The following is a 24,002-nucleotide window of genomic DNA, read 5'->3' on the forward strand; positions in this document are numbered from 1 at the left end:
ATGATTTACTGAAGAGAGTTTAAATAGAATAGTGTTCTTGTACACAAATATTATCTTACCTTTAATGCTGGGTAAATTACATTAAATTACAGTATTACAAGCAGGTTATTTTATTAGAAACTTCTGCAGCTTTGTATTCTTGACCTGTTAGAGCAGGTCCAGAGAAGGGCCACAAGAATGATCAAAGGGCTGGAGAACCTCTCCTATGAAAAGACTCAGAGATAGTTGGGATTGTTCAGCCTGGAGAAGAGAAGGCTCTGGGGAGACCTTAGAGTGGCCTTCCAGTATCTAAAGGGTGTCCCTCAGGAATGCTGTGGAGGGACTCATTTGTCAGCAGGTGTAGTGACAGGACGAGGAGTAATGTTTTTAAACTAAAAGAGAGTAGATTTAGATTAGATATTAAGAAGAAATTCTTCACTCGGAGGGTGGTGAGGCACTGGTCCATGTTGCCCAGAGAAGCTGTGGATGCCCCTTCCTGGGAGGTGGTAAAGGCCAGGCTGCACTGGGCTTTGGGCAACCTGGTCTGATGGGAGGTGTCCCTGCCCCTGGCAGGGGGGCTGGAACTAGGTGGTCTTTAAGGTTCCTTCCAACCAAAACCATTCCATGATTCTATGACTGTTAAACAACAGCATAGTGAGGTGCTGTAAGTACACATAACGAGAACTGCAGACATTAGCACTAACTACAAATGAAGAAAATAGAGAAAAGAGAAACCTTGAGAGACAAGTAAATACCAGACAGACAAGTACATGACAAAAAGGCAACAAAAATGTGCAAATCCTACATAATCTTGGAAGAGAGAAAGGAAATCAAATATCTCAATGGAGGACAAAGCTTGCTCACAATTTTCACATGGAGGGCAATACTAAGGTACATTACCGTATTTAAGAAAGATGCAAAACATTGTGCCACAAGGATGACAATCAAGTTAGCTTTCCAAACAGTGGTAAAATATATCATACATAGTAACACAGTGCTAACCACAGGTTCGAAAGCACATAGAGCCAAAGGCAATCAAAATAATGTACCTCTATTCTAAGGTTCCATGGTGGAATTTGTTTCTAGAATAAGCCATCTAATGCCAAACAACTTGCCAACATTATGAAAAATGTCTAATTCCACTACAGGGTATAACAGTGGAGAAGTCAAAGGAAAAATGTATTTCCAGTCAATTTAGATAAGCAAGAAAAAAATACGTCAGTCAGATTCACAGTTGATGGGAAATTTTAAGTAATTTGATGTTCTTCATGATAAGCACGTGGCAAGTTCAAAAACAAAGGGACCATGAGAATAAAAAAAGTCTCACAGATACTGCTAGTTGCTCTGGAGTGAGATATTTTAAAAAAAAAAAAAAGATTCCAAATTGTTTTCCTTATCAAAAGATCAACTAAATATCACTTAAGCTCTCTGTTAAGTTATAAAAACCCATCAACAGGTTCCAGAGTTGTCTAAGAATGAATTCCAACGAGGCTTAGTAGCAGGACCAGCAGAGTAAGAGTTCTCTCATAAACCCTGCTTCTCACAACAAACTGCTTTGTTATCGACAAGAGCAACCTAGTATGACTCAGCTGCAATAGTAACTACCTGATGAGTAAAAATCTTTAAGTCAATATTCAACCCATTTACTAATAATATAAGACAATAAAAGAGATTTACAGCTTAAAACAAAAGGATGGGAAGAAGAAGAAAGGAGGTTACAAGAAAGAGGAAGAACAAATAATAAGGTTCATAACAACTGATTTAGAGCTTTCCTAATGATATCATGTACAAAGGACAATGCAGGATTACCACTGACTCATTGGTACACAGAACAGAGAAAAACAGTAAGATAAGATAAAAGACTGTAGCAACCATCGCATTTTACTAAACACAGTGGAATAAAAAATAAACAAAAAATTAAGACAATACAACAAGGAGATAGGAAGAGACAAAGTGACTAGCAGCAAGTAATTTTAAATTAGGGAGAAGATTGCAATTTGCTCTTTTTAAACAATAATGACTCGGTAAAGCATTTATCAAATCTTAAAATGGTATGGTAGTATTCATACTAGTTAATCCAGAACTTTTAAAAAACATGTAAAAAGCACTATGGGAGTTCAAGAACATAGGACTACGGTATACTGAGCAGAGCTTCAGAGTTTACTTCAACTCTAGTCATCCAAATTAATGCAGATGCGTAAAAATACACTAGAACAATTCCTCTCGTGCACCATATGTTCCCAGAGGTCATGATGCAACCACCACACATAAAAAAAAAAAAAAGTGAGATAAATAGATGCGACTTTTTTTTCTACTGATGCGCAGAGAACTTAAACTGTTAACTAGCCACAGGACAAGTATAAGTGGTAGGCTCTGAAGGCTACCGATACACACTCATTTCATCTCATACTCTCACTGCAAAAAATTATCCATTTCAAACCTGAGCTTCAGTATAATTTTGACTTGGAGGTGCAACCTCTATAAAGACAGTACGATAACCCAAACCCATCAAGTTCTCTTTTGCAAAGGAGGTAGGGAATGGCGTAATACATGAGTAAGTTCTGCATAACCAGAATTGCATATGCAATGAAGATAAACCATGCTGACACTACACTGTCAAAATATAACTAGAAGCACACTGAGGCAGTGGTCTCCAAAGCAGTGTGTGCACAACCCAGGGGGTGCTCAAGACAATCCACAGGAACGCAAAGAAAATGCTAGAACTCCTATTTATTTTTAATCTAAAGAAAGAAAAAATCATTTAAGTTTTACAAATATTTAATATATAGATTGATACTGGTGACCTCACTGAGTCTGTATGTCAGAGGGTCATACACTGGTTTGAGGTGTCCTGAGGAAGAGTACGTGCTCCACAATGCAGAGGGATGACAGAGGTGGCCTTCACTTTCATTTGCCTTCCGGGTATGCACGTAACGCAGCCTACGTGCGCCTGGTTAAGTGGGTTTATGGATTATATTACACAGTTCTAACCAAACCATGCCTTACAAAATGGAGAAATGACTTAAAAGAGTTCCTGCAAAGGAATAATGGACTGATGATAGATAATACTGTAAGGACAAGCGAACAAGAAGAAAATGACAGAGTCGACGCGTCTTTAAGTCAGTCACATTGCAAGGTAAAAAACAATGACAGTCTAATCAGATCTGACCAGAAGTTGGCCAAAAGGAAAAGCCAAAATTATCGAGAAAACTATCTCAAATATGTATTTACATCAACTATCATTAACAATGAACCTCACTACAAGTGTATAGAGTGTCTTGAGATAGTAGCTAATGATATTATGAAGTCATCACAATTAGCGAGACATTTAAAAACTACCAGAGCATGAAGACAAACCTCTGTAACTTTTTCAGTCATTTTTCAAGTCATGCAATACTTGAAAAGTCATGTGACATGCTTGGTAGAGAACCATGGGACAAAACCCTTGAGGAAAGAGGGGCCAGGTTGGATGGGGCTTTGAACAGCCTAGTCTACTGAGAGGTATCCCTGCCCATGGCAGAGGTTTGGAACCTGGTGGTCTTTAAGGTCCCTTCCAACCCAAACTATTCTATGACTCTGTGATTCCATTCTCAACCCCGTACTTCACAAAATTTCACTAAATCTAATGATAAACATTCAGAAGGCCTCTTTTAAGGTTCCTTATTTAACAGTGAAATACTAAAAGCCACAGACTACTGGGTCATTTACTTCCTGCTGCTGTAAAAATTGCTGAAATAATGCATGGAAAGCAAAATGGTCACAAACTAACACACAATCCTTTGTCAGTAGATACTACCGAAAGACACATAGAAAATAATCATGAAGATTTGAAGACATAAACATTAGAATGAATTATACAGAGCGCAAGTTTGCTAGATGGTTGGATGAAAGTACAGGTGTTTCTAACATCTCCTCTCATGGATTCTGTTTCAATGATGAAATACAATAACTACTTTTTTTGAGAACCACTGAAGGAAAGATGTACCAGAGAAGACGTGTTCTCAGAAGTAAATGAATTCCTTAATAAAAATAATGGAAAAACTGTGCTAATGTAACCACTGATGGAGTGGCTGCTTTGACTGGAATAAAACAAGGATTTGGGATAAGGGTTATAGAGATAGTACCACACATGAAAATCATCCCCTGTATCAATCACAGGCAAGCCATTGCAACAAAGAATTTGGAGCTAGAACTGCACAGAGTGCTGAAGGATGCCATTAATGTGGTTAACTCAATGAAAACAAGACATTACAACGCTTTGTAATGAGGTGGGAAACGACCATAAAAATCTTTTGTATCACAGAAAGCTTCACTAGCTGCCAGCCAAGTGCTTCAGAGTGATGCACTCAGGCTAGCTTGTTTGTTGTATAATGAGCGGTCACCACTACTATGCTAACTAGCAAATATCTTTGAAGAATGTAACACTTATGTATCCCTTACACGTAAAGGTGAAATTCTAACAGTAAGTCAAATAGCACCTGCATTTTGAATACAAATGTCTGGAAATGTTTCCATTACTATGTGATGATATAGTGGGGTGCATTAGGAAGGCCGTTGCCAGCAGTTTGTGAGAGGTAATCCTCCCACTCTACTCAGCCCTGGTGAGGCCACACCTGGAGTACCGTGTCGAGTTCTGGGCTCCCCAGTACAGGACAGACATAGAGCTGCTAGAGACAGTCCAGTGGAGGACTTTTAACAATGATTAGGAGACTGGAGCATCTCTCTTACAAGGAAAGGCTGAGAGAGCTGGGCCTCTTCAGCCTGGCGAAGAGAAGGCTGAGAGAGGGCCTTATCAATGAATACTCATTGAAGTATTTTAAGGGAGGGTGTCAAGACGACAGGGACAGACTCTTTTTGGTGGTACCCAGCAATCGGATGAGAAACAATGGGCACAAACTGAAACACAAGAAGTTCCAGCTGAATATGAGGAAAAACCTCCTTACTGTGAGTGTGACAGAGCACTGGAACACGTTGCAGAGTCTCCTTCTCTGGAAATATTCAAAACCCACCTAGATGTGATCCTGTGCAACGTGCTACAGGGGACCCCACTTGAGCAGGGTGGGTTGAACTAGATGATATCCAGAGATCCCTTCCAACCTTAACCATTCTGTGTTTCTGTGATTTTATTGCCAAAAGTGATGCTCATCACCTACAAAAAAATACTATGTCTGTACTCTTAAACTTAGAAATAAATTTGTAACCTGTTAAAAATCTTCCAAAGAGTTTCAGTGGGTTTTGAGCCCATTCGTTGAAAGTATGCAACACCTTCTTATTAATTTGCAAGAACATATAGATACTAGGGAAGATGAAAATTCACTAGCCAAATTTCAAGAAAAACCTTTGTATACTTAGTGTATGCGATTAAAGGTATGTATCAAGACTTAGTAGATGTAGCCAATGATGTGTTTCTTCGATTTAGATCTACATATCTTAGTGAATTACCTTTATCATCTAAGGCAGCCATTAAAACAAAATATTAAAATAAACTGATCTTAGAATCAGGCCTTCAAAACACTATATTGCGAAGCTTTAAACCAAGATTTTAAAAAGTAATGAAGAATGTTATTTTTTTAGTGAGAGCAAAAAGGCTTTTTGTACCATTAATAAATCAAAGTATTTAAAAAATATTATCTTTATTCTTTTTAATTTCTGTATTTTGTTTTATAAGGTACTTGTTAGCGCAACAGCACATGTACATTCATTTATAAATTAATATACATACATTGGAGGTGTTTGCTTAAAACATCTTTATTGATAGCAGCAGTGTACTAACAAAGTATTTGGAGACAACTGCATTATAAGATTCTAAAAAAAGAAAACATAACAGAGAGAGGACTCTCCTTATCCCTAACACTGACACTTTAAGCAAACCTGGGCTATCAAGTATGAACATAAATCTGTAATCCTTTTCATGGGATTACCTATGACCCTCTACTACATGAGCAGTAATTCAGATTATAACCTAGTATGCTAGATGCTATCCCTAGAAGGATGGATGGATTTATTTAAGAAAAGGTGCACACACACAAACACATTTGTGCATAGAAGAAGAAAAGTTAGATCTATCATCTCCTCACCAGTAATCAGGGAACTCAAGAAGAGGGAATTTAGAAATTTCTCTTTAGATGTTCCTACCTTGATTCAGAATTTCTGCAGTTTTCACACAATTTGAACAATGGTACAGGCAGTAGTATAAACTACTATCATTTGAAAACACCTTCTCAGTCCTCACCAATGTATTCAGCTGTTGGTGAGGGTTCTACAAGATTAAGTTTTGCTGACATCTCTACTGCTACCCTCTCCAACCTTGCCCTAGCACAGTACCCCTCAGTGGTGTCAGTAGAGGAAACAGATTCAGGTTTCAAAACCCTATCAACCTAAAGGGCTGACAGAGCAAAAGAAGCAAGCTGGAGTGAACTGGTAAGTATTTCTTATGACTGCTATCCTGAAACCAAAATATAAAACGAAGCAAATCAGTCCAGAATTTAAAAAGTTAAATCAATTTCAAGTGAAAAGGACTTTTTGTTTGTTTGTTTTTTTGGCAGTTTTCAATTTCAATATGCATACACTCCACATCGCATCATGATAGAATGCAACTTCTTTTCCAAGTGCCTAAAATGTTGTATTGTCTAATACCTCCTCACCTTTCTCCACACAAAGCATCACTGAGTTTAGAGAGCTAGTACACCAGAGTTTTTAAAAATACAATTGTTGGAGTTTTTGAGGTTTACAGGAAAAAACAAACAGGATACAGAAGTTTCATACAGATTCTTAGTAGCTCAGATGTAATTTTCTCAATTCACTGAAATGGATGCCTTTACCAACAGTTATAAACAGGGCAAAACCCAACCACAATCAACTCGAGGGAAGTCTACATACTTCTTAGAATTTTGAGAAGACAAGCAATCTCTCACTCCAACCTGTATCAGCAGAAATGGTTTAATCCATCTTGAAGTGGAAAAGCAAGGAAGATACAATCTAAAAAGAAAATACGTTTACTTTCTGTAAATCATTGGAAGTTAACAAGTGACAAGTGAGAGGCATTTCATTCTCTTTGCTTTGAAATTTGACTTTAAAATTGATGTTCCATTAAAAAAAAAGGACAAAAAAAAAAGATCTGTATGACAGCCAGTTTAATTGCATTAAAGAAACAGGACCTAGGTTCTATAATAAGGATGTTAAAATATAAGTTCCGAGAGATAGTAGCTGTCAGGTATTCATAACACCCTTGTCATTTTCCTTTCCATATTTGTGAGCTTCTTTAATTTTCCCTGCATTTCTTGAGGCATGGTCTACAAGCAATTCCTTCTAACTAAAAAGCGTGAAATATTATCTGATGTAGTCTAGCCAGTGTCCATAATTTTTCTAATTTTTCTCACAATCAGTAATGCTCATTAGTGCAAAGTAGCACTGCTGACCTCCACAAAATTCATCACCTGAACTGGCACCATTAACTACTGAGATTATGGTATCAAATCCCTAGGAATAGGACACAAGGACCATTAACAGTGAAATATTTCCTTAACTCAGAATACTGTCATAATTACCTGTTACCTGCTGCCTAATGCTGGTATGTAAATAACATCTCAAAAACAGCAGTTCCGGTCTTCTGCCCATCAGAGTTCCCCTTGCTTAAAAAGAAACACAAGTGCCCTCTCTCTCGCCCCCTTCTCTTCCTGTACAGCCCAGGGTCATTGCCTTTGCTTAATATGCTTTTATTGGAAACAGTTCAGCAAAAGGCAAAAGAGAACACCATACTCACCATGCTGTGGACACCTGAAGTAGCATAAAAGAGAGGGCTTGGGTTCAACACAACCAGCTTTTTGCATGTGCACCTTTATCTTTTTTTTTCCCCTCTTCCAAAAAAAAGCCTAATTGAAACTGGAAAATAGGAGGAAATCTCTGCTATCTTCAGGCACCTAGCATAAATTAGAACACTGTTGACTTTTCCTTACCCTTTCTGAATATGGTCAAGAAAGAGACTCTGCTGGACAATCCAGAGTCATGGCCTTTCTTCTTTGGACTCTTTCTGTTGAAAAATCATCCATATCTTACACATAATCCGTGAAAAGGGCAGTAATACAAGGGTTCACTCAGTTAACTTTCATCTGGGTTTGTCAGTTTACCCTATCCCACCCTTCATGTTACTTCCCTTTGCTCTGGTCTTGCACTGCTGACCTTCTAGCCAACTCTATCCTGTGGTCTAACTTGTTTTTTTTCCTACCTTCTTTACTGAGGAAGGCGCTTCCAAGATACAAACATCAACAGAAATTATAAACACTATCAAGACTAGAATATGATGTGTTCATGGAAAATAACATGTTATTTTTTGTTATGTTTTGTTTATGTTATGTTTTATTCTGTTAGGCAATAGAAGCTACAGAACAGAGGTTCTGTTAATATAATCTATAAAGACAATATTCATTAACTGTCGAAGAGCATTTGTGCTCCTCTAGGCACTTAGTTCCGTTACTTAAAACCGAATTCCTGCTTTTGTAAATCTCTCTTTTAAATTTAAGAGTATGTCGCATAAGCCTTCTACCCCTTGCTCCAAGCAAATTATAGGTATTACTTGGTGATAGATGAGTGGGGGCAACAGTAAAATGAAAACAGCATCATGTGATAAAAGGATTCCTTAATAAGAAATCATTCATTACATACACTGTACTTTGTTCTACTGAAAAAAAAAAAAAAAAGAGACAGCAATACACATGGCTGCACGAAACAGTTACTGGAGCATCATAGGAATATGAAATAGAAGCGAGTGTGATGGATAAAGCAATAATGATGTTCTTTTTGGTATTGCTTGAATGAGACTCCTTCTCTACCTTGCAAACAGATCACAGCAATGATGACAAAGTTAACACACAGTAAAAACCTGCAGTAGCAATTGTGTACATTAAAAATGAACAGTAAATTCCCAGGACACGATTTCTGTGTGAAAAAGTGTAGTTTCATGCATGCTGACAAAATGAGGTCACGTTTATGAAGTGTACTTTTCAAAGTATATAGTCAAGAAGCCTCTCTCACCCCTAGTCCTTGAGTCAAGTAACTGCATTTGTATAGTAGCAATGTCAAATCTGATTTGGTATGGAAGACTGACACTGTGACATTTTTGTTTGTTTCTAAAAACACTAAACAAGCAAACAACAAACAAATGAACGACAACAAAACTGTCTCTAGGTACACCCAATACATTTAAGAAAAATAACTGCATTTAGGGATGCATTTTATTTTCAAACTACTTTGCAAGAAAAAGTAACACAGCTTACTCACAGTACCAGATTGAATAATTTTCGCACGTGTTTCTACCTGCTAATTTTTCAACCTCCCCGTAAATACCTATGAAATGAAACTAGAGAATGCTTTGGAGAGATAACAGGCCTAAAAAGACAAATCGTTAACACCAAAACAGACTAAAACCAAGTATTGTGTCACAGAGTCATTAGTTCTTTTCAATACCCCTAAGTTTAGCTTTACTAGCTTACCCCTTAAAACAAGGTCCATCTGATATGAACACACAGTGAGGAACAAAGACTGCTAATTCACAAACAGCACTTGGAAGCCCTGGGATGAAAAGCAACACAAGTTATGTTGCAAAAGAACTATCTGAGCATTTAGACCTCTGTGTGAGGGCTAGGTTAACAATGGACCCAAGAGACAACAATTTATCACTGCTGATTTAGAGTGCACTCATTAGGTTAAGCTTCCGTAAGAGTCTTCTGCTTTAAAAACATCAGGAAACAGAGTATCAATTTAAGCAAAATAAAAGTTCAACACACTAAAAAAAAAAAAAGTGAATTTCTGCAGGGTCTTCGAAAAACATGTGAGATGACGGTGGACTATTTTTTCTTTCTTTTTTTTTTTTTTTTTTTAATAAACCAGAAGTTGAAGGAAGACAAGTAATTAGATATAAAAAGGCCAATCAGAATGAGCAAAAGTAATGCTAAATGCCAAATTCTTAAAACTTAAAGTTCACATTTAAGTTTCTTCAGGGAAATGTTATCTAAGATATCTTAAAAAATAAAACAAAACAACAACAACAAACCCACTTGTACTCAATTTGATTTAGATGCACAGAGAAGAATTACCTTATTCATCAGTACCAGTAAAAAGCAAAAGGGACAATAAGTACAAGGTTCAGGCAATCAAACATTATTTCCCATCCTCAGCCACTAGGAAGTCTGAACTCAAATGAATTTCCTGACAAATGCCAACAACTCAAAGGACAGTAAAAGATACACTGCATTTGTACATAGTCCCACAGACTCTCTGATGCCACTACTATAAACTTTACCTAAAGTAAAGGTATCAGAATTGTATTCTCCATCCACCAGCTTTCACTCTCTATGAACCACATCGCAAGCCTTTCTCTAAGAGCCACAAGTCACAAATCTTAAGAGCACAAAGGAATTCTGGGAATACCTCACAGGCAGGAGGAGATACCAGTGGTTCCCCAGGGGAACCACTACACTGCTGGGCAATGGAACTATCCTTCGGTATGCAGCTGGTGCTAGCTGCAGCACGTCTCTACCGGGAGCACCTTCTGAATCACCAGCAAAAAAAAAAAATAAAAAAATGTATTAAATCTAAGTCAGTCCTGTCCCCCTCCAGTAGTAAATAAATAAATAAAAAACACTGAGATGCTCTGTCTGGTGAGGTCTGGTGTATGCACTAGCTGTACCATAATAACTTAATTCTTAACGCTTCATTCTGTATTAAGGAATGTGAAAAGCTGGTATCAGCTAAAATTTTGAAACTCTCAGAATGGTGAAACAGAAGCACGTATTTGCCAGCCCAGTTAGGTTAGACAATGACTGGGACATGGAAAACTCAGCAGGTGTCCTAATGTCAGCTCTACATGACATGCACAATGAAAGCTATACTGTGAATTTAGAATTTCTTCTTTAAACTGGAACGGTTTCCAGACAAAACAAAACAACAACAACAAAAAGAACTTTGGATTTGATACATATTCTGTCTGAACTTTTTAAGATAAGTGAAAAAACATGTTTAACTTAGACTGGGATACCTTATCATGTTTCAGTGTGTTTTATTCCACAAAAGATAATTCTTGATAGAATGGCAACTTACTAATCAAAGAGCATATTACTGGTAACAGAAGAGAAGCACTTACTTTATACCTGCTTGCCCTTCACAGTAAATTCTACAAGTAGTTTACTTTATCTTTCAAGAATTTTTATTGATCTCAGAATTTTCCTGCACTAAAGTATATATTTATATGCAGTTTAAGGTACATACTCTCTCTCGCTATATACACACATTTTTCTTAATATTACCTATTAAATTTCTACCAAAAGAGAAGAGAACAAGAGGGGAAAAAAATCTCTCCAAATACATTTGAGAAGTATCTGTTTAACTCCAACTTATTTTTCTTGAAAATAACAATATGGAATAGTGGTTTTTAAATTTATCTGTTCAATCTTCCAGAGAAGGTATGAATTTATACAGCAATGTGAAACCTGTTGACAAAGTCTTTAGTCTTTACGTAAAGATTTTTTGTGGTCCACAAACTACTACATGCTTGAAAATATTTAAACCCACAGAAATCACTATCTCCTGTTAACATCAGCTTTCAAATGTGTAAAGAATGGTAAAATTCTTTGGTGTAAGCAGCTGCTTACTGGACTGAACCCCAGCCAGCCACTTTCCAGATAAGCTGTCCTGAGCACACCAATTTCAGCCTACAAAGAAGGAAGGTCTGCCCAAGTCCTCCATACCTTGTTCTACAGGAAACATAGGAAGAGCAAAGAGACGGGAAATCAGATTACTATTCAATTAGCACCAATGTTTCACTTTCGCAGTCCCTGTTCTACCTGGAGCTTGTCTTGCTGTTCAGGTATAACTGCCCCTCCTTGCTGATTAAGCTTTCTTATTACTGGGTAACTAGTATGCATTTACTTGTATTCAAGTTTGCAACGAGAATGCTTTCAAGAACACTACACAAAAAATGCATTGCCTAACTTTAAGAGTCAGCTTCTCAGAGAATTGCCATTAAGTTTTTACATCTAAACGCCCTTGCTAACTGGATGAACAGTACCTGTAATATTTTACCTTGAGCTACTTCAAATATTCCACAGTAGTGATTTCAAGTAAAGAAGAAGCTGGAGACTAGACTCTACTGTGATTATCACACAGAAATCAAAACATCAAGCAACAAGATTAAATGATAGTGTTTATCTTAGTCTACAACCTCCATCATGCTTGGTACTAGAACTGAAACTGATTTATAGTTTCACGGGTTGCTAACGTAGGCATGGAAAATCCAAACAGTGCCCAATGTATTCAACCATGAAAACACGAGAGATGCACTTTAACACCTGTAGTAAAACAGAAATTCAGGCTCAGTACCTACAACAACAGAAAGTGTTCTGCTCATCTACCAGACAGATGAATATACACAGCAGTGGAAAGGAGAACAGCAAATCAGCTCTTTCTTTCACCAGCTTCAGAAATGCATCCTCTTTACTGCTAGTTGCAGGGAGCAGAAGACAGCTACTGTTCCTTACCACGGTGCTGGCAATGTATGAAATATAAGGCTTATGGCTGGTCCTTTCTCCAGCCCTCCTAATGCTGACAGTTCTACAGGCTTTCCACACGTTCTGCAAGTCAAGGTATTTCCTTAAAACAGTATCAAGCCAAATCCACGAGGCCTGTGTGTTTTTGTTAATAGTCTGGATCCACTGCAGTTCTTAACTTTGCAAAGCAGTGCTGGTGGCTCCCACAGATCAGGCTGTATTTCATAGTGACCAGGGCTGTCACTCCAGAATGACGGCTATGCAAGTTTACAGGAGACATCAAAGAGGGGCGAATGGACATACTACACTTGTAAAGTATCATATTTGTAAACTGACATAATTTTCAAACATTTGTTAGTTATCACCAATGCTACTGCTTGGATTATCACTGTATTCACCTCCGTATCTTCCTTTCTACCTGTTCTTGAAACTTTGATCTTCATTGCAGTTTCTTCACAGAAGCAATTCTCAATTGCTTTCTCATTTTGCTTCTCTCCCTAGTTTAGTTAAGGAAAATGCACTAAGCCCAGTACTATTTTACCACTGATCTTCCATTCTGTAGAATCCACATTTCCGGATTTAAAAGTTAAAGACAGAAACACTTCCCTGATTACAGATGGGCATTTGTTTGCAGTAAATTGCAGTTGACTTAGGCATTTCCCCTTCTATTAAAATAAATAAATAAAAATATTTAGAACTCTGGAAAGCTATAAAGATAACAAAAAGAAAAAAAAAACACACACACACAAAAGACTAAACAACAGAGGTAAGTCAGCTTAAGATATCCCATAAGTGGCAAACTCCTTTTGCAATGATTGTTTTAATAATGGAAACAGGCAAGAAAGAAAAGGGCTCCATCACTTAAAGTGGAAAGTTTTCATCTTTCATTTACAAAAACAGAGTTTCCTGATGATACATAGCAAACATGCGATTAGGCTTTCCAATACATGCCCATGAAATAGGCTGCAGTATTAATAGTTGATACAAGTCTAGCAAAAAAAAAAAAAGTTTTCACAAAAAAATTTATAATTTTTAAAGATGGATTCAGTAGCACCTTTAAGATGAAAAACCAAGTCTTGTGACTACCAGGTTTCAAGTACTAGGAACATTCCTGATATTGCAACAAAATTGCTGGGAGGTTTTTATGATGTTACTTGTTTTAGTCTTATGAATTGCTACAGCTTTTAAATAACCTTGGTATTTATAGGCAAAGTTTGATACAAAGTAGTTTTCCTACTTATCCTTGGCAAGGTGGCCTGCCTGCTTCATATAGTAAACAAATTACACAAAAATTCATCAGAGTTGTCCCCGATAAGTTAATGTTTGAGGTCTTAGAGCTCAGAAAACTAGCCTTGCTCACACCATCTTTTTTGTTCATGTTTCCCTTGTCATCTGACAAGGCTTGTTTTATTTTATTTCTCAAAGTAACCAGCACTATTTTGCCATATACTAGAAGAAACTCCAAATTAATCCACTAACTAGAACAGTTTCATCTTTACTGGAAGCACAAATCTTTAAGAAGTACATATGAGAGAGTACAAATTATTCACAGGATAGAAAGGTTATCATCTTTCTAGAACATTACTTCATGCAACAGAAAGCTTGAAATAAAAATACCCAGAAGGTATTGAAGTTTATTTAGTTTTACTGATCATAGGTGTCCTCTGAATGTCACCTGAACACTTCTCTCTTCCCTTGCTTTCCACTCCACCACTCACTGTGGTGTGTGCAAGCTTAACGGTCAGCCAGTGCTGACAGCAGGCAATTACCTCCTTCTTGCATTTCTTCACCTGAAGCAATAATTCAGACTTCTCTCTCCTACCCAAGTGGATGTTTCCACAATGTCCACAGAACTCAGTTTTCTTTATGACCTTTGACTTATGGAATGAACTAACAGGCTGTGATCAGAAAGACGGGCAGCATAACAAATGGGGACACTAACAGCAAGGTCACAACCATCTCTTAGAAGAGAAGTCTAAAACCACTTTTTGTTAGCAAGTTTGCCTTGTTATCTTAAAATTCTAGCATTTACCACATTTTCAGTTTTAGAATTCTGAACTTAGTGCAGGAGACTCTTGTTGAACTTCGCATTGTTCTAGTAAGAGAACTTTTAATTCCACCCCTACAAACTGTCCGCCGCCCTGCACAGTGACAGGGAAGTTCTAACGAGGGTATTCCAATCAAGTGAACATTCCACACATGCTAGAGCACTACCATTCAGAATCATTCAGTATTAGAGGTCTGGCTTTTTCGTTTGTTTGCTTTGTGATTTTTTTTTCTTTCAAATTAAAAAACAGCTGGAAAACTGGACTTCCACTTTGGAAAACAAATACATAGTCCACATTTTCAGTAGTTATACTGCTTTGACAACACCATGAAAAAGGAAGCCTCATGAAGTACTACATATCAAAAACTAGAATAACAGCCTACTACTCCTGCTTTAGAGATGGTACAGCAAAAAGTTTTTTACAACACATTATGTATATGTGCCTTGCACTTGCAGAGGCACTAGCTTTACTTTATCTTTCCAACCCTGTTTCAGCTTTTGACACTTCAAACATTTTGTTCCCTTAAAAGTGTAAGGCTGTTCTGTTGAATGCTGAAGCAACTTTTTTTCTACTTAAGTTTTATTGTATAAGTTATCAGCATAATCATTACAATTAGTAGTTGAAGCAACGTGAACGTAACATGCAGATTAAGCATGGCCAGTCCTCCTAACTATGGTCTGCTTGCTAACCAGGAAGCTTTGGCACAAAGTTCAAATGTAAATCAATTTTAGTAAACAAAATATATGAGAGTACACATCCACGAATAACTGAAATGAGTGCTTACCTTGACTCTCCACTGCTGTTTCTTACACTTTCTTCATCACTGTGCCCATTCATTGTAAATATTAAGGAGTTTAAAAGATAAATAAAAGTCCAGTCCGGTTACAAGGTGGATGTCAAGAATCCACTTCCTGGTACTGTATGTTTTCTGGGTGATATGTATGGCCTACTGTTCTCTGCAGATAGTCGAGATTTTTTCCCCAAATACCTGAAATGGTAAAGAAAAATATTAACAAAATTTGAAATGAGGTTTTCAACTGAAAAAATACCAAAAACAACTTGCTGTGCCACACTAATACTGAAAGGGGGCATCTATCACATTTGACATTACATCTTTTTAACCGAAAAATAGCTTTTTGTGTTACCCATTCCTAATTGTTTGCTTTATCACCACTTCTTATCTGAAAAGAAAATCTTTCCTGATGTCTATGAAAATTAGAAATGATTCTTCTCAACAGGTCTTTTTATCAGCTACACTTAATTTTATATATATATATATATGTATATATACAGAAAGAACCAAGATACACAAAATGCACAAAATGAAAGACCTGTCTCGTCTTTTGCCCAACTGCAGTCAGGTCCCAGCATACAGGCCCTTATGCTCCTTTATGTAACTTTTCATTGACATTACTACAAAGATGACAGCTCTGCTGAACCACCAGCTGCAGAGCATGAAATGTTATGGAAACGAACCTCTCTTCAGCATTGTAGGGCAAGAAGAATGGTTTACTGTGTGTCTGCACCACACCTTGTGGCATAACTTTTGCCATAGTTCTGACTTCAGGAAAAACTCGATGTAAATTTTTGAGGAAAGCTGCCTCCCTAAACATATAGGTAAAGAATAGGGATGTTAACGATCTGTTAAGATCTGTTCAGTAAGACCCATTTCATGCAGGCAACAATCGCAGTGGAAGCACTTCCAGACACACACACATATAATGTTTACATCCAGCTGGGGGTAGAGGCAGGAAGATAAATACTGCCCTGCTAAAAAAAAAAAACAAAACCCACGACTGAACTAAATCAAACCAGCCAGCTCCCACAGATGGAACGATCCTCGCCTCACATGCGAGATAATCTTCAGTCCGATCACTGCAGTATCAGATACACCCGGCGAAAGTTTAGGCTCACGGTAAACCGGCTGCACACATAAACTCACGGGATAATCAGATAAAGCGCAGCACCTCTCAGGTCTGGCAGCGTGAAAGCGATCAGGGGCCCCCCTGCGGGTTCCCTGGCTCCCGGCGCCCTCCTTGGCGTGCAACAGCCCCACCTCGGGGCCCCGCTCACGGGGGCGAGGCAGGGAGGGAAGGACTGAAAAGGGGGGGGGGGGGGGTGGAAGCCTCGCTGCGGGCCGGGAAATTCCCCAGGCTCACGCAGCACCGCCGCAGACACCCGGGTCACCGAACAAAGGCGATGACGGAGCGAGAACGGTCGGAAGGGGCCCGGGAACCCCCGAAGCGCGGCCGGGGACCCTCTGCCGGCTGCTCCCGGCCGCCCGCTCCGAGGAGGCCTCGCTCTGCGCCGCCCGGGGCGCGGACAAACGTTCCCCGCCGCCCGCGGGCCCGGCGCTGCCGGGAAACGCCGCCAGCAGCCGCGGGGCTCCGCCGCTTCCCGCTGGGCCGCCCCGCACCGAGCTCCACTGGGCGCCGTCCGGGGCTGCTTCCCGGCCCCAGGGCCGGCGGCGCGGCCTGCGCGGGCGCCGCTCCCGGCCGCGGCTCCCCTGCCTGGCGGCGTCTCCAAGGCCGCCGCTGTCCTCCATGCTTCCCCCGGCGCCCCCCATGGCCGCAGGAGAGCCAGGGCCGCGCTCCGCCGCCCGGCCGGCTCGGCACGGGCTCCCCCCGCAGGAACCTGTGAGCGCCGCTCGACCCCGGCTGCCCGCCCCGGCCTGCCCGCTCCCTCCTCCGACGGAAAACAGCCCGCGGGCCCCGCGGCAAGCAGCCATCCGCACCCCCCGCCTCGCGGCCGCCCGCCCCCGGGAACCGCACGACCCCACACCGGCGACCGGGGTAGAGGAGCCATGGCGGGCCGCTGCCTACCTGCGTGCGCCCGGCCCGGCCCGGCCCGGCACGGCAGGGCACGGCCTCGCCAGGGCCGCCCCGGCCCGAGCCTGCGCTACGCCCCGCGGGGAGCTCCGTGCCGCAGCCCTGGGTCCGAGCCGCTCCCGCGGCCGCGGCGGGGCCTGCGCCGCCGCCGCTCCTCCCGCTAGCCGCCTTCGGCCGGCTCGAACAATGGGGCCCGGCAGCGGGCAGGGAGGGGCGCGGGGAGAAGCGGGGCTGGGCGCCGCTCCGGCTCCGGCTTGGCTCGGCTCCGCTCCGCCGCCGCCGCCGCTCCTCAAGTCCTGCCGACCGCCGCCATCACGCCGCCGCTCCGCTCAGCCTCCCCCTCCCGCGGTCGGATGGAAACCCCGGGCGTGATGTCAGCCCTGCGCCCTGGGACCGAGCGGGAGGAGGAGAAGGAGGAGGAGGAGCGGGAGGAAGGCGGGGAGGAGGAGCCCCGGCCAGGAGGGCCTGATCACCGCCACCGGGGCCGCCGCAGCGCCTCCCCTCCTCGGACGGGGACGGGGCCGCCCGAGGGCGCAGGGCCCGGCCCGGAGGGGCGCCATGGTTAGCCCTCTGCGCAGCGTGGCGGTTTTATTTTTTTATTATTTTATATATTTTTTTTAATTATTTTTGTGTGTGCGTTTGCGCTAGGTTTTCCCGTGAAAATCGCGGCCCGGTAGCAAACAGGCGCGCTTCTCGCTCACCCTGCGCAGTCACGTGTGGTGTCGGGGCGCCCTTGGGAAGGTTTGGCTGGAGGCAGACCTCCCTCCTGCCTGACACCCGCTGTCTCGAAGCAGCTTATAAGGGAGCAGCTTGTTTACGGTGGCTCGTGTTCCTTCAAAAAAAAAAATAATAATAATCGTGGAAGTCCTGCTTCTGCGGGGTTCAGAACAGGGTGACAAAGGGACGCGGGGGCAGCCGGGTGGGCGCTGCGCCACAGGCAGCAGGGCTCCGAGGCTGGGCACCCGCTGGAATGAGGAAGCAGCTCACCTCCCCTCTGCTCGTCGGGTTCACGCCTTTGCATTTAACTCTGCCACACCTCTGCGAGGTTGGTGCTGTTGGAGATGTGGTGCCAGAGCTGGGCATTTCTTCAACACCCTGCAAAAGAAGCCAAGATTAACATGAAAACATAGTTGGCCCATCAAGACAGGAAAGACTAGAAAGAAGAGAGTGGCTGCCTGGTTGCAGTAGAGCAAGGTGGTTATAGTAGCTGTCGAACTAATTCAGGCATGAATAGCTGTGTTGGCCAAGGGCCAACATCTGAGCCACAGTCAGTCAGCTGGAGACCTCATGGGCCCATGGCTTACCCCATGGTTGCCCTTCAAGGGCGAGCAAAGCCAGGCGTCTCTGTGCTCACTGAAGGGTGGACAGCCAGTGCTCCTGCGGCCCCTTCAGCTGGATGGCTGCGGTTTCCTGGAGCTGCTCCTTCAGCTCACCACATGGATTGCGCCACATGCACCAACTCTGTGAAGTGGCAAAGGCTAGATGAAGCATATCCACCAGCCTGTCTTTCAATCAGCATAGGAAAGTAAACCAAAATCTCAGGGGCTGAAGGCAGAATATATATATATATATGTTTTTCCCCCCTAGATCTGCATCTTAAAAGATGCACCAGGAATTGCTCAGTCAAGAAAATGTCTTCCAGGTCTACGAAAAGGCTATATCAGACTCTTTTGCTCATTGAAGCATTTATGTTTCCCTAAGTCAGCTGAAGGAAGAATATTTTTGTGACAGACAAGGGTGCTGCAAGATCAATGGACTGAAGTTTCAGTTCAAGTGTCAGAATGGAAATAACTTTTAAATCAAGGTAATTAATTAAAACAACAACAGCAACAAGAATAAACCTTTACCAAGGAAGATTCCAGTCCTAATAGTTGAAGGATTTTTTTTACTTTTCTGGATTTGTTAATTTTAAGGAAAACCATGGAAAACCATGGAAAACCACTGCTTTGTTCAACCAGCAATTACAGACCTTACACAGAAATTTTGGAATAAAGCAGTTACCTGCAGCAAGCAGGTGACAGCACCAAGTTGATAAGAATTCTGAAACATGCTACGTGTTAGGTACACAACTTAGGTGGCTTACATAGATGAATAATTTGAATCATATATAGGTGATGAACAATAATCATAATAGTTTTCAGAGGGTGTCCTTAGAGCTGGTTGCAAAACTTTTGTAGGTCAATATAGATACATAAATACATAATTTACCTGTATGATATCAATATGATCCACAGAATCAGTAAAACCTCTAATAATGAAACCACACCTAAACAGACATAAAAGGAATACATGAATTTAGCATCCCTTTCTGTTTACAGAATCTCTCATACAAACTGCTACACATTGTCTAGCTGGAGATATATTAAAAGTGCTCAGGTAAGAAAGGAAGTAGGGGAACAAAACAAAAGAGAACACCAAATAAATTCCAGCAATTCTAGTTGCTTAGCTACAGAATGCACTCAATTCTTATTAACTATCTAAAAACCTAAACATCATTAAAGGGGGCAGGTGTTAGTCAAATTCCTCTATCTTTACTTCCAACTTCCTCTCTTCAAGATCCTAATTACTCACAGAGATAGTCTTTCTTTTTCATCCTTCCCTTTTCTTCATTTCCCTTCCTTCTTACTAATTTGTAAGAAGTCATGTAAAGAAAATAGTTTTATTCAGCTAAAAAATATCTTTCCAGGCTGCTGTTTAGAGTTATGTGCAAAAATCCATTTTGATATATGTTGATTTTTAATCTATCAACAACAATAATGTTTCCTAGAGGAAAAGACATATGAGGGGCAGCTGAGGTCCCTTGGTTTGTTCGTCCCAGAGCAGAGGAGGCTGAGGGGAGGCCTCATGGCGGCCTGCAGCTCCCTCACGAGGGGAGCGGAGGGGCAGGCGCTGAGCTCTGCTCTCTGGGGACAGCGACAGGACCCGAGGGAATTGCATAGAGCTGGGACAGGGGAGGGTCAGGCTGGGTGGTAGGAAAAGGTTCTTTACAGGGAGTGTGGTTGGGCACTGGGACAGGCTCCCCAGGGCAGTGGTCACAGCACTGAGCCTGCTGGAGTTCAAGAAGCATTTGGACAACGCTCTCAGGCATATGGTTTGATTTTGGGGTGGTTCTGTGTGGAGTTGGACTCAATAACTCTTGTGGGTCCCTTCCAACTCAGGATATGCAATGACTCTGTGATTCTAGTCAACTCCTGTTGAAAAGTGAAAGTCAAGTACTATTCCCATGAGTCCAATATGTTGCTTTAGTCATTAGTACAGAAGTTAACAAAGAAATCTCTCTTCTTTCAGGTTAAAAATCAAGGGCGAATGTCCAAGTTTGTTTATTTATTTATTTTTTATTTTGTTTGTTGTTATTTGTTTGGTTGTATTTATTTATTTTTCCGATTTCTCATGACAACTCCTAATTTGTCTTTTGAATGGTTAGAGTCCCTTTGGTGACAGGTCCTACATTTAGATATCATTGATCACACTGCACATGCACAGTTTCCCTTGAAGGTTAATACCCCGAATCAGAGAAAATTTTTAATACATGCACAATTTTCTGGCATTCTCGAGGTGCTTTGGGCCTTTGTTTCACTAAGAAGGTGGACGTACTCTTTGAGATTAACTACACAATAAGAAGATCTGACTGTACTTAAATTAATTGCATTTGCAATAGCTTATTTTAGCTATCAAAAGTAACACTGAAAATATGATAGAATGAGTATTAGTAGAAATTAATAAACTGTGTGAGTGCTAAAGATTTCTACCAACAGTACTGTCAGGATTGTAACATCCTATTTCTGGTGCCTTTTGCAGGTGCACAGCACCTCTATCAGCTTTACACTTAAATCCAGCACAGCATACCAGATGTCTTGGAGAGCTGCCCTGTGGTTGCTAAAAGGTTCTGGAGTGGACAATGCTGTTTTAGATTAATTAAGCAATAACGCACATACTTGCACCTGATATGAATACCTATTTGCCAGGAAGGCATTTACATGTAATCTTTACCATAATTTGTTACTATTGGAGAGTGTGCTATAAACTGTCCTTTTATTGCCAGGAGTTCAACACCAGCAGTTTTAGCATTCAAATTAATAAGTTTAAACCTACCTCATTTCCAATGAGGATCAATCTTTAGCTTGTTTGTACAGTTCTGTATTTTAATTAGGACTGTGAGAATTCTTTCTGCTTCCTGTCTAGCAGTCAAACTAACCCATGCTTTCACTAATAGAAATTGTTTTCTGAACACAACACTTAAAAATACTAGTCTACACTTTGCAACCGAGGAGATAGTCTCCATTTCCTAAGTCTTTTACACATGTGCAGTTCTCTAGGAGGCGTACTTGCACATACCCTTTCATTTGTGTTTATGAAATGAAGGTGCCTCGTATTTTCTAACTTCACCTGGTACCACTGCAATACTAGGCAAGATTAAGATTCAAGTAGAACAAAGTTCTGTTTCAGCAAGACATTAATCAAACTCCTAATTACAAAACCTAGAAGTCTCCGTTTTGCTTCATGTTTTTCTTAATAGTCTTCCTAGCTTCCTAGCTTCCTTCACCTAAATTATTTCAGTAGAATTTCTCAGCTTTCTGTAGCTTGCATTACAATTCATGAAATGACATACCCTGCTCACCTCCTCAACAATCTCTTGCTATAGCGAGCCTTTTTGTTCAAAGAGTACTTCTAAGGTACATGAGAAATTGACATCCTGGCCTTCCTTGGAACCAAGGTATGGTTTCACAATGGTTTAAATGAACTGGAGTTAGAGCTGCTGTGATCCCATCCTATCATCATCCTGCCACTTAACTACTACAGCTCTCTTGCCTGTTCCTTTCCTCCTTCTAGCTTTTTCATTCACCGCACCCAAAAACTCTTCTCACTTACCTCACCTCCCCCACTTAGGCCTCATCAACCAACCAACTGCACAATGCTGAGGATTAGGGAGATTAAGGTATAGTAGAAAACAAAGGTGACAAAAATATCTGTTTTTATAAAAATTGCTATGGGATCTATTAAAGCAAAATCAGTAAGAACAAAGATTAGGATTGAATTGTGTTCTCTGTTTCAAAAAGTGAGAAAAATAAAATCAGCTCTTGTTTATAGGAGGAAAATCTAGTCTAAATTTCTTAAAAGTTTAGCCTGTGGGTCACTTGTAAATTACTCCTGCTAGAAAACAGTTTAGTTTGCATCTGCTACTCACTTAGCTCTTGTCTTCACAAACAGCTGATCAGAAATATTAATTTCTAAACATTTTCATGTCTACTTACATTATAGTAAGATACAAGTTTTTGTTAGGCTTAAATGTCATTATCCTGTAAATACTTCAAATGCCTGCAGATTTGTTAATTACAGAGCAGGGAAACTGGAAATATGGAAGAAATCATAACAGAATCCTAGTGGCTAGTTAAACAAAATGGCTTAATTTGGCTAATTAAGTGTAGGTTTTTTAATAATACATTTATAAACTTCTTAAATTATTATGCTATCCCTTAAAAATAGGTGTATCAGTTTAAGGTAAATGATTATTTATAAGTTACTGAACAGCAACATTAGATCAATGTATTGGCTGAATATTTTGCTGAACAGATCAAAGTAGTAATAATAGCATTAGAATTTCAGTGACTATAAGGAAGCTTCAAAGTTAGCATCCATCGGGACATTTGAGAAAAGTTCACACTTTTCTTTTTAATGCTCTTTAGTTTGATCTGCTCCTAAATTACTGTTGGCTCCCTGGAGCTGTTAACTCTCTCTAAAAGCAGCTGAGGTATGTAGACCTTGACTGCCTCATAAGCATGGTGTTCCCGTCAGCCTAACCTTCTTGATGCTTACCTAGACAAAGTATAAACTGAGATGAAGTAACCCTCCCCATCCTCCTCACTCTTAGACACTCTTGGTATTTTCAAAATAAAGGTAAATCTATGACTACTTTCTGCAGAGACTATGGTAGGCACTTTTAAACTATATTTTAGACTAGCAGAAAGAAATGAAATCTTCAAGATTTATTCCATCACAATAAGCACTTTATTTGAGTAATAAGTCTAGCATCCAGGCCTGAAGAAAAAACTTACAATGATGATCCTTCAAGTCATAAGTAGTATTTGTATAAAAAATTAATATAATAATAATATATAATATAATAATAAATAATATAAATAATTGTCAGGTGATAGTCTTAAACATGGCTATATTCTTATATATATATATATATAATATATATTAATTTTTTTTCTTTAAATTCAGACTGATCATACTAATTCTTCCAGAGGATATTCAAAATAAACATGGAACTTTTCTACTGAGAAGAATTGGACCTTGTCATTCAGGCAGTTCTAGAGTTTTTGTTCACTTAGGTTTGGAATCTGATAAGGAAAAAGCAGACTGTTTTTCTTGATAGCATTTGATAGAGATTCTATGATGATATCATTCTGTAATGATATTGCCAGTCTTTAGTTTCATATAGTTTTTGTGTGTCTGGAAGGGAAAGGACATTTTCTGATATGAATGGGATATGTAGATATGTATGGCCTCTGGTTTGTTCCCTCCCTCCCCCTCCCTTTTTTTTTTTGGGGGGGGGGGGGGGACGGGACAGGGGGACAGGACTATGCATTCAGTTCTTATCACTG

The 24,002-nt window shown here is 40.4% G+C and overlaps 1 protein-coding gene and 2 long non-coding RNA genes across 5 annotated transcripts in view; 1 reads left to right on the top strand and 2 right to left on the bottom strand.

The window, feature by feature from the left end:
• The window catches only part of CHD1 (chromodomain helicase DNA binding protein 1), a 55,006-nt gene extending 37,217 nt beyond the window's left edge, over positions 1–17,789 (bottom strand). For both annotated transcript variants that reach the window (XM_083816513.1, XM_083816512.1), the window contains exons 1-2: positions 17,389–17,789; positions 15,351–15,554 (exon numbers count right to left, since the gene is read on the bottom strand). In XM_083816513.1, coding sequence (XP_083672639.1) covers positions 15,351–15,403 — 53 coding nt within the window. In that variant the 5' untranslated portion in view covers positions 15,404–15,554; positions 17,389–17,789. The remainder of the gene's footprint in view (positions 1–15,350; positions 15,555–17,388) is intronic.
• The window catches only part of LOC310890139, a 764,802-nt gene that overhangs the window by 286,380 nt on the left and 454,420 nt on the right, over positions 1–24,002 (top strand). The window lies entirely within an intron of this gene.
• LOC310889280 lies at positions 18,104–18,816 on the bottom strand. The gene is made up of 3 exons (XR_014576495.1): positions 18,699–18,816; positions 18,382–18,489; positions 18,104–18,226 (listed from the first exon to the last, which is right to left on the bottom strand). It is a non-coding gene; the product is annotated as an uncharacterized lncRNA (long non-coding RNA).

The sequence above is a fragment of the Anser anser genome (assembly GCF_964211835.1).
Source record: "Anser anser genome assembly, chromosome: Z".
In the NCBI taxonomy this organism is placed as follows: domain Eukaryota; kingdom Metazoa; phylum Chordata; class Aves; order Anseriformes; family Anatidae; genus Anser; species Anser anser.